This window comes from Arachis ipaensis, chromosome B8 (assembly GCF_059453495.1).
Source record: "Arachis ipaensis isolate K30076 ecotype BB chromosome B8, ASM5945349v1, whole genome shotgun sequence".
Classification (NCBI taxonomy): domain Eukaryota; kingdom Viridiplantae; phylum Streptophyta; class Magnoliopsida; order Fabales; family Fabaceae; genus Arachis; species Arachis ipaensis.
The window spans coordinates 74,444,924-74,456,422 of NC_142443.1; the positions used below are offsets into that span (position 1 = coordinate 74,444,924).

Consider the following 11,499-nt stretch of genomic DNA (forward strand, 5'->3'; position numbering starts at 1 on the left):
AACTGTCAAGACAAATAGTGTGCATCCAGATGTTTACAAGCTGCTATTATTCCCATTTTCTTTGAGGGATAAGGCATTTCAATGGCTAGAGACATTTCCCAAAGAAAGTATCAACACTTGGGATGATCTGGTGAATAAATTCCTATCCAAATTCTATCCGCCTCAGAGGATCATCAGGTTGAAAACAGAGGTGCAAACGTTCACTCAAATGGATGGGGAAACATTGTATGAAGCATGGGAAAGATACAAAACCTTGATTAGAAAATGTCCACCTAAGATGTTCAGTGAATGGGATAAACTTCAAAATTTCTATGAAAGGTTGACTGAAAAATCTCAAGAATCTTTGGATTACTCTGCAGGAGGGTCGCTACAATTAATGAATACAGCCGAAGAAGCTCAGAATCTCATAGACATGGTGACAAATAACCAATACTTCTTTGCTCATCAGAGGCAACGTCAACCTGTTCAAAAGAAAGGTGTGTTGGAACTAGAGGGAGTGGATACTATCTTGGCACAGAACAAGTTGATGCACCAACAAATCCAGCAACAAATGGAAATGATGGCTAAGAGAATAGATGGCCTCCAACTAGCTTCAGTGAGTACAACAAATCAGGCTTCAATTGAATGGGGTCAAAATAAAGCAGGCAATGTTGAGCAGCAACAAGAACAAGTTCAATACATGCAAAATGCCAAGCCATTGGGTCAGAAGCATTATGAACTCATCCTTCCATGATCAGCAACACTTCTTCCATTGAGCCAGGAATTCAACAAAGAGAAAGCCCACATTGCTAGCCCAAATTAAAGATCTCTGAAGGAGTTTTAGGAGTAGTATAAATGGAGAAGAGTTTGGGACTTTTTGGGAACTTTTACTTTTTTAGCAATTTTTACTCTTAGACACTTTTACTTTTACACTTAGAGTTTTTTTGGTTTTCACTTTTTCTCACCGGTCTTCTATTTTGTTTTTCTTGTAACTTTGAATTTCAGTTTTAAGAACTTCTTCTTCTTCTTCTTCATTCTTCTCGAGACTTAGTTTAATTTTCATCTATTGCAATTGTTGTTGAAATTGGAGCTATGATTCACTAAACCCCACTTTCATTAGGGGGAAGAGCTCTGCTTGTTTGAATGAATTGATAACTCTTCTCCTCCTTCTTAATTCAAGTGGTTAATCCAAAAGGAAACTCTTGTTCTTCAAAGATTCAATCATCATCGAGAGAGGGATTAATCTATATGAATTATGTGGTGAATTTGAGAAAGGAGTCACATAATTCAGTTTAGAGTTCATCCTTTCATGATTTCCTTGATCAATACACTTTGGTTGGTATGTGAGATGTAACCTTCCTTAGTTGAGATTCTGGAAGTTGTGTGGCTTGGATTAGAAATTGAACTTCATCTCTTCTCATGAATAATTAGATCACGAGAGTGGCAATTGGTTGTGTTAAGAGAAATTGAGTTACCAAGAGATTGGGACTCAATTACCCACAATTTGCCATGGATCTATACCCATGATTGAGAAGGAATTGATCAACATCAATTCAGGAGAATTTGCATCTCTGATCCCTAATGATCCTCTCCATCATCAATTCTCATTTCTTTTGCTCTTTAGTTGTTTGAATACCCATTACCCAATTCTCTTCTACATTCTTGCAATTCATTATTCTTGTCATTTACATTCTGTTTCTATATTTCTTGCTATTTACTCTTATGCTCTTTAAAATTCTGCAATTTTTACTTTCTTGCAATTTATCTTTAATGTCATTTAAGTTTCTTGCATTTTAAGTTTCAGTTATTTACTTTCATCTTCTCTCTCTCTCTTCTAGTCCTTTAAATTCCTTGCCATTTAATTCTTTTGCAGTTATGTTCAAAAATTACAAATCTCATCAAATCAAAACCATGTTTGCTTGACTAAATCTACCATTTAACTAAAGTTGCTTAATCTACCAATCTCCGTGGGATCGACCTCACTCTTAGTGAGTTTTACTACTTGATACGATCCTGTATACTTGCCGGTAATTACGTGAAATTAATTTTTCGCGTATCAAGTTTTTGGCGCCGTTGCAACTCCTCAAGTTCATTTCAAAATGACTTTCATGGTGACACATACAACTCATCCTGGAGGAACCACCCCAACCTGAGATGGGGTGATAATCAAAACCAATGGCAGAAGAACAACAACTCCAACCATTCCCGCAACATACACAACCAAAACCACTCATCCAACAACACTAACCAATACAAGAAACCACAAAACACATATCAACCACCTCACCACAATCCACAAACTCATCAAAATAGCATTCCCGCACCAACATCTAACCCCCAAAACTACCACACTACCCCTACAAACAACTTCCAGCAACCACATTCCACCCCCATCATACTACCAATTGACCATCATGAAAGTAGACTTTCAAGTCTTGAGGCAGCCCTACAAGCAATTGCTCAGTCCACTCAAAGCTTGATCAAAGTGCAAGAGAGAAATGAAGCTATCATGAAGAGCCTTGAACGACAAGTGGGACAATTGGCTAAACAAGCTGAACAGCCAACCAATATCCTCCCAAATGACACAGTGCCCAACCCAAGAGAAGAATGCAAAGCTCTTCAGTTGAGAAGTGGCAAAGTAATTGGAGAAAGTCCTAACAAGGAAGCAATAAAACTCAAAGAGCAAGGCACATCAAGCAAGCAAGATGAAGACAAGATAGCAACACCTCAAGAAGGCAAGGAAGATGAAAAGCCACAAAGCAAGACATCCACTCCAGACAACCATCCCAACAACAAGGAGAGTGTGAAGCCACAACAGGAGAACAAGAATGAAGGAGTGAAAGCCTATGTACCCAAGCTTCCATATCCAACCAGGATACACAAAGGAACGAAAGATCAACAATTCCCAAGGTTCTTGGAAATCTTTAAGAAACTTGAAATCAACATCCCATTGGCGGAAGCTTTGGAACAAATGCCACTATATGCAAAGTTTCTTAAAGAATTAATCACCAAGAAGAGGAGTTGGCAAGAGAAAGAAACAGTGATTCTCACTCAAGAGTGTAGTGCCATTATTCAAAGGGGACTGCCACCAAAACTCAAGGATCCAGGCAGCTTCCTCATACGATGCACAATTGGGAGTATAGCCATTGAAAAATCACTCTGTGACCTGGGAGCAAGCATTAACTTAATGCCCCTTACCATGATGAAGAAAATGATGATAGAAGAGTTGAAACCCACAAGGATGTCACTCCAACTTGCTGACAGATCTATCAAAATACCAAATAGTGTAGTTGAGAATCTCTTAGTGAAAGTGGGGAACTTTATATTCCCAGCTGATTTTGTGGTCCTAGATATGGACGAAGAGGGGAGCAACTCAATTATCCTTGGTAGACCCTTTTTGGCTACAGCTAGAACAATCATTGATGTGGAAAAGGGAGAGATGATCTTCAGGGTACATGATGAGCAAATGACGATAAATGTCTTCAAGGCAATGCAACACCCTGTTGAGAAAGAGAGTTGCATGAGGATTGATGTGGTGGATTCTTTAGTTGAAGAAGTACTTGAAATAAACCATCAAGTGAAACAGGAGGAAGTCCAGGACATCCAAGGACAAGAAGAGAACAAGTTGGAAACACCAGAGGAACCAAGTGAAGCTAAGAAAGAAGAGGCACCACAACAAGAGTTGAAACCACTACCCCCTCATCTTAAATATGCCTTTCTGGGTGAAAAGGACAGTTTTCCAGTGATCATCAATTCTACATTGAGTGCTGAGGAAGAAGAAAAGCTACTTGTAGTTTTGAGAGCTCACAAAGAGGCGCTGGGGTGGACCATTGATGACTTGAAAGGCATAAGCCTTGCCATATGCATACACAAAATACTCTTGGAGGAAAATTCTAAACCAGTAGTACAACCTCAGAGAAGATTGAATCCCACAATGAAAGAGGTGGTCCAAAAAGAAGTACTGAAGCTATGTAAAGCTGGGATCATTTATCCCATCTCTGATAGTCCATGGGTTAGCCCAGTTCAAGTAGTACCCAAGAAAGGTGGGATGACTGTCATTGTCAATGAGAAGAATGAGCTTATTCCAACAAGAACAGTGACTGGATGGAGGATGTGCATTGACTATAGGAGACTGAATGATGCCACACGAAAGGACCATTTCCCACTTCCTTTCATTGACCAGATGCTGGAAAGGCTGGCTGGCCATGCTTATTACTGTTTCCTTGACGGATACTCTGGATATAACCAAATCGTAGTTGACCCCATGGATCAAGAGAAGACCTCCTTTACTTGCCCTTTTGGAGTCTTTGCCTACAGGAGAATGCCATTCGGACTGTGTAATGCCCCAGCTACCTTTCAGAGATGCATGCTATCAATCTTCTCGGACATGGTAGAAAAATTTATTGAAGTCTTTATGGATGATTTCTCTGTCTTTGGTGATTCTTTCAATACCTGCTTGCACCATCTTACCCTAGTCTTGAAGAGGTGCCAAGAAACCAATTTGGTTTTAAATTGGGAGAAATGCCATTTCATGGTGCCCGAAGGCATTGTTCTTGGTCACAAAATTTCAAGAGAGGGTATAAAGGTGGACAAGGCAAAAGTAGAAATTATAGAAAAACTTCCTTTACCAACTAGTGTGAAAGCTGTTAGAAGCTTCTTAGGGCATGCTGGATTCTATAGAAGATTCATCAAAGATTTTTCTAAAATAGCAAAGCCACTAAGCAATCTGCTGGTGGTAAACAACCCTTTCCTCTTTGATGATGAATGTAAACATGCCTTTGAGACTCTAAAAGCTAAGCTCACCACAGCACCAATCATCACACCCCCAAGTTGGGGATTGCCTTTTGAACTCATGTATGATGCAAGTGACCTTGCAATTGGTGCTGTGTTGGGGCAGAGGAAGGAAAAGAAGCTTCATGTTATCTACTATGCAAGTAAAGTGTTGAATGAAACTCAAAGAAATTACACTACAACAGAGAAAGAGTTGCTAGCTGTAGTATATGCTTTTGATAAGTTTAGACAATATTTGATTGGATCTAAAGTTTTAGTATATACTGACCATGCTGCTCTTAAGTATCTTATGTCAAAACAGGATGCCAAACCAAGGCTAATCAGATGGGTACTACTCCTACAAGAGTTTGACATTGAGATAAAGGATAGAAAGGGTAGTGAAAATCAAGTTGCTGACCATCTATCAAGGGTGCCACAAGATACATGTCAAGACAATCTTCAATCAATAAATGAAGAATTTCCGGATGAGCACCTCTTGCAGATTCAACATGTTCATTGGTTCGCAGACATGGAAAACTACAAGGCAGGAAGGATCATACCACAAGAATACACAAAACAACAAGTCAAGAAGTTGTTACATGAGGCTAAGTTCTTCTTCTGGGATGAGCCATTTCTATTCAAAAGGTGCCCAGATGGAATGATAAGAAGGTGTGTACCGGAGGGTGAGATGAAGGAGATACTATGGCATTGTCACAACTCAAGCTATGGTGGCCATTTTGGAGCTGAGAGAACTGCTGCAAAGGTACTTCAAAGTGGTTTCTACTGGCCTTCCATCTTCAAGGATGCTAGAGACTTTGTGAGCCATTGCAATGAGTGTCAAAGAACAGCGAGTTTGACAAGGAAAAATGAGATGCCTCAGAAGTTTATTTTGGAAGTGGAACTCTTTGATTTATGGGGAATAGACTTCATGGGACCCTTTCCTCCATCCTACACATTCAAATACATTTTGGTAGCAGTGGAGTATGTTTCAAAATGGGTAGAAGCAATAGCCACCACTACATGTGATACCAATGTAGTGTTGCAATTCCTAAAGAAAAACATCTTCACAAGATTTGGAGTGCCCAAGGGACTTATAAGTGATGGAGGAAGCCACTTCTGTAACAAGCAATTAAATTCTCTGCTCCACAAATATGGAGTTACTCACAAAGTGGCCACACCTTATCACCCACAGACAAATGGGCAAGCTGAACTTGCTAACAGAGAGCTAAAGAGGATCCTGGAGAAAACTGTGGGAGCAACAAGAAAGGATTGGGTTCGGAAGCTGGATGATGCACTTTGGGCATACAGAACAGCATTCAAAACGCCCATAGGAAAATCTCCATTTCAGCTGGTGTATGGGAAGGCATGCCATCTCCCTGTGGAGCTTGAACACAAGGCCTTTTGGGCCACCAAACTTTTGAATTTAGATGCTCAAGTAGCAGGAGAAAAGAGGTTACTACAACTCAATGAATTAGAGGAATTCAGATTGGAGGCATATGAAAATGCCAGAATATACAAAGAAAGAACAAAAAGGTGGCATGACAAGAGGATCTCCCAAAGAACATTCGAACCAGGCCAAAAAGTGTTGCTATTCAACTCAAGACTGAAAATTTTCCCTGGAAAGCTCAGATCTAGATGGACTGGTCCATATACCATCACCAAAGTATCCCCTCATGGCTATGTGGAATTACTTGATGAAGCTTCAAAACAGACCTTCACAGCCAATGGACATAGGGTGAAACTTTATCTTGGTGGCCCCTGGAGCAAGGAAGAAAATGTGCACTTACTAACATGAGCAAAAGAGCTGCAATGTCAAGCTAAGGACGATAAACAAGCGCTTCATGGGAGGCAACCCATGCACAGGAGTCTTTTATTTTCATGCTTTAAGTGATAATAAAGAGTGAACTAGCATATAGTGTATGCAAAGAACTAAGTTTGGTGTGACCAATCTCAAAATAATTGCAAAAATTTTTTTTACAACACTTAGTCACAAACTAAGTTTGGTGTCCACACATACACGAAAATGCTAGATCACAGAGCAACAGTGTAGTTATTTCTTTTAGTAATATGGAAGCAATCATAAAAAAAAAAAAAGAAGAGAGAGTGTAATTTTTTTTTAAGATAATATCACCATAATTTTTTGGCATGTGTTAAGACACTTCAAGAATCTCAATGCTTTGGAATTTTGTTGCAGGGAAGTGAAAGAAAGAAGTGATGGGGAATCCTTGAAGAGAAGTCATGGACACACAAGGAAAAGAAAGTCACATGAGTCTTGAATTATGTGCATTGAGGAAAACACCTTAGCATGCATTAGGCAAAGAAGTTTCATTTTCCCCATGCCTTGACCGAACATTCAAAACCATTCCCCCATCATAAATATCACTTTAACTACTCTAACCATATTCATCAAACCTCACTTTATCCTCACTCATATATACCCTTCTCCATCACCCCATTTCATCAAATCACCTCATCCAAATTCACATTCAACTTTTAAATCATCCTTGCTTTGCAGATTTTTAGCTTTGAACCTATGTTTTGCTCAACAAAACTTAGAGTGCACTAACTACCCCTAGCCTACCCGAACCACCCGCTTCACTCTCACAATCACTTCCTAGCTTGTATAATTTACCTTGTCACCATATCTATCTACACCCCCCTTCATAAATATTTTCTTTATGCTTGAGGACAAGCATTCATCTAAGTTTGGTGTTGGAAGATTTGACCCTTGCAATTGAATTTCAATGGCCTCATCATCAAGAGCTAGGAGGGACAAGCAAACCGTCGCAGATGAAGAACAAAGCCACTTTGATCGAAAGAGATTCAAATCCAAACACAATGAGCGCATCTTTAATTGGATGTCAGGCAAAGATGTTGTCCCGGAGTTACCGTTCAAGCTAAGAAAGGAGAAATATTCTGAGATACAAAAAATAATTAGAAAGAGGGGATGGGAGCTTCTCTGTAACCAACTTCAAGAAGTGAGCATACTTCTCATCCATGAGTTCTACACTAATGTGATAAGAGAATTTGATGATGAAGAGCCATACATGAGCTATGTAAGAGGGGTGACTGTTGACTTTAGTCCAAACGCCATCAACAGGGTGCTAAAGGTCAAACCAAAACGGTTCAAACAAGCTAGCTATGAGGAAAGAGTTGAAAATGATCCAAGATATGTGGATGTGTTGGGTGACCTGTGCAAAGTAGGCACAGATTGGGTGTTGGATTCACAAGGACAACCACTCAAACTCAGAAGAGGTGATCTCATACCTCAAGCAAAAGGATGGCATGACATAGTGAGGAGATCATTGATCTCTACTTCAAATAATTCCGAAGTAACAGTGAATAGAGCAATAATGATCCACTGCATAATGAAAGGAGGGGAGATCAATGTTGGAGAAATTATAGCCAAGAACATCATTGAAATAGCTCAGAAGGTCAAACAGGACAGCTGGCTAGGATATCCCAGTACTATTCTGCGCTTATGTGAAGAAGCTAGAGTACCTCTCCATGAATTTGAAGAAACTGACGTGGTATCTATTGGAAAGCCTCTCACCAAGGAAATATTGGAATTTGTCACCACAACCCAATTGGAGAGGCAACCTTTAGCAAGAAAAAAGAAAAGGAAAGAAGCAAGACAAGAGGAAGAGCCTCAAGAAATGGAAGAAACAAATACCTTGAACATGAATCAACTCCAAGCAGCTTTGGAAGGAATCTCTGGGCAATATTCACAAATTCAAAGAAGCCAAGAGGAACAAGCTCAACAACAAAGGGACCTTTGGCAGGTAATGAATCAGCAAAGAGAAGTTCAAGTTCAATGGATGAGTCAGCAAAATGAATATCAAACACACATGATGGAACTACAACAAGAACAATATGCCAAGATGTATGAAGCCATCAACAATTCAACTGTTGAACACGAAAGATCCATGGAAAAGGTAATACAGGAACAAGCTCAACTAAGGAAAGAGCAAGCTCAGCAAAGGGAGCTTCTCAATAGGTTGGATGCTAGACATGACACATTTCACAGAGAATTTAATGAAAGCAGAATGTTCAAGGAAGCCAGACATAGAGACAGAATTGACTATGATATATACACCCAAGAGAAACTCAGCTACCTTTGTGGAGCACCCCCATTGCTCAATCCACAAATCAAAAGTTTTAATGAAGCGCGCAAGGTATTTGAAGAGCAGGAACTTGCAAGGGTGAGATTCAATGCTGAGAGGCTAAAAGAGAAGATGATAAGCTCAGGAGTATGGCAAAGAGAAGAGGGGGACTCAACAACAAAACAACAAGGAGAAATAAGAAAGAAAAAGAAAGAAGATCCAAAGGGCAAAGGAAAGGGACATAAAGACTAAAGGTGGTGGAGTTCTTTTCTTTAGTACTTTATTAAATAAAGAAGATGTATGTCTGAAATATGGTATACCTTCTAAGTTGTTTTCCTTTATGCATTATCAGTTATGTTGCCTATTCCATGTATCACTCACATGCTTGGAATGTTTGCTTGTCTTAAGTATTTTCACTTGACAATGGAATAAAAGATGTAGTTTGAGCAAGAACAGAGAGAAATCTAGCCTAGGAGAATAAGATAGTCTGATACAAAGTGTTAGTACATATATGCTATCAGTGTGAACGAATCAAGAGCTCAAGAAATCAAAAGGAGTTAAGATGCTTGCTTATACAAAACTAGTTGGCTAAGGGACATAAGACTCAAGAAGTTAGAAGCACAAAAGATCCTTGACAATGAAGTAATACACAAAATTTTAAAGAGAAGAAAAAGAGAAATAAAGAAAACAAAGAACAAAAAGAATGAAAGGCTAGGCATCAATGACAAAATTTGGATATGTGTCTGTGGTCATTGATGTTAGGAGACATACTTGGGCTAGTAAATCCGAGGGGTGCTTCATCACCCGGTAACTTGAGTTAACTAACTCGGGATTATCGATTGAAAACCCACATTCAAGAGTAGCTCTATAACAGAACATTTAGCAACCCAAAGAGGTGCTGGACACCACTATCCAGATAAAGTTTCAATGTTATATGCCTGTGATTGAATGTGTTAAGGAGAGAGGCTTGAGTTAGTAAATCTTTAAGAGTGCTTCAACACTTAACAACTTAAACCAACTGGTTTGGGATTGCTGATTGAAAGCTTATGCTAAAGAGCCGCCTTAAGACAAGATTTTTAGCTCAATTGAAACAAAAGAAAAAAAAGGGGAGAAAAGAGAAGTAGAGAAAAGAATAGTTAAGGACTGTGTGCTAAGGTAAAGAAAAAGAGTCTAGTGAAGTTAACCAACCTAGTACTGGAGCAAGCATTTCAACTAAGAATTTAGATTAGCCTTGATCAGTTCCACTAAACAGATGACTACACAATTGAGGATGACATTTTTCACGGAAGAATTCTTCTCTGTTAAGACATTTAATTCTTGCATCTTAAACTCTTTTGTCAAATTATTCTATCTCTTGCTTGAGGACAAGCAATATTTTAAGTTTGGTGTTGTGATGCATTCGCATAATTGCTAGATTAGCTAGTCAATTTAGTTAGTTTTAGCTTAGTTTCACTCATTTTCTTTGAATTAAACAAATATTTTTATGAGTTTTGTTTTCATGCATAAGAATACCAAGGACCATGTTAATTGTGGCTAATTTCATGCAAATGAGTCAAGGAATGCATAAATAAATAAATCTCATGAAGTTGATTACATTGATTGCATGCATTGGTGAGACTTTGAAGCAAGTTTCCTTGTTTATGATAGGTGATGCAACAAGAAGGCATTGAAGCAAGAATGAAACAAGCAACTGGCTAACAATTCATTCAAGAAGGGAAACATGCACGTTGCTAACTTGGAATTACATTGGAGTGCTTGGGAACAACGCCAAGAAGTAAACTGGCAAGAAGAAGAGGAGTTGGGCATTGCCAACGCCAGGAACAAGGGTGTGCTCCTAGGCAACGCCAGGCAGCCCTGGAGAACACTTTTGAGCGTTGCCAACTTGGAGAAAGGGTGAGTGTTTGATGGTAGCGCAGGCAAGCAAGGAATTGGGCCAGGGAGGAGCTCGAGGACGTTGCCAACGTGGGAATGTATAGGCATTCTTCAAGGCAACGCTGAGCTAGAAGATTTGGTCCAGCCAAGGAAGCTCGAGCACGTTGCCAAAGCCAGCTTCCAAAGGCATGTTTAGGGACAACGTAGCAAGCACAAAGCTCAAGCACGTTGCCAACTCCATGATGCATGGACGTGTTTGATGGAAACGCCAGCAACATAGGCAATTCAAGGCAACCCAGGGAGGAAAGCTTGGAAGGAGGCAATCCTGGAGAGCACGTTGCCAACGTGCTGCTTCACTAGTGTATTTGAAGACAACGTCAAGACTTGGCCCAGGAAGGGGAGAAGCTGGCGTTGCCAATGCCAGGAACAAGAGACGTGTTCCAAGGCAACGCAGCAAGCCTTGGATCTCCACCCATCGAGCACGTTGCCAACGCCAGCCTTCATTGGCGTGTTTGACAACAACTCAAGGCAGCTTGGATGATGCCTCTCCAACTCAAGCACGTTGCCAACGCCAGGAAACATAGGCGTGTTCAATGACAACGCCAAGCAGCAAGCATGGAGCCTTGAGGAAGGCTCGAGCACGTTGCCAACTCCAGGAAGAGTTGGAGTGTTTTGTGACAACGCCAAGCAAGGAAGCTATCCAGGAAAGGAAGCCAACGTTGCCAACGCTGAAGTGCATAGGCGTTATCCAAAGCAACGCAGCAAACAAGTTTGG

The 11,499-nt window shown here is 40.1% G+C and overlaps 1 protein-coding gene across 1 annotated transcript; it reads left to right on the forward strand.

Moving 5' to 3' along the window:
- The first annotated feature begins 559 nt into the window (after nt 1–559).
- LOC148548501 (uncharacterized) lies at nt 560–4,320 on the forward strand. The gene is made up of 3 exons (XM_088495631.1): nt 560–701; nt 2,568–3,880; nt 4,297–4,320. Exons 1-3 carry the CDS (start codon nt 560–562, stop codon nt 4,318–4,320), a joined length of 1,479 nt encoding a protein of 492 aa, XP_088351757.1.
- Nucleotides 4,321–11,499: the final 7,179 nt, after the last annotated feature.

Bases quoted from the DNA above. Each gene is read 5' to 3' on its own strand.
- LOC148548501 (XM_088495631.1), top strand. From the start codon at position 560: ATGGCTAAGAGAATAGATGGCCTCCAACTAGCTTCAGTGAGTACAACA. The intron at 702-2,567 runs GTCAGAAGCATT...CAAATGACACAG, and splicing joins GCAAAATGCCAAGCCATTGG to TGCCCAACCCAAGAGAAGAA. The intron at 3,881-4,296 runs GTAGTACAACCT...CTTTGCCTACAG, and splicing joins TGGAGGAAAATTCTAAACCA to GAGAATGCCATTCGGACTGT.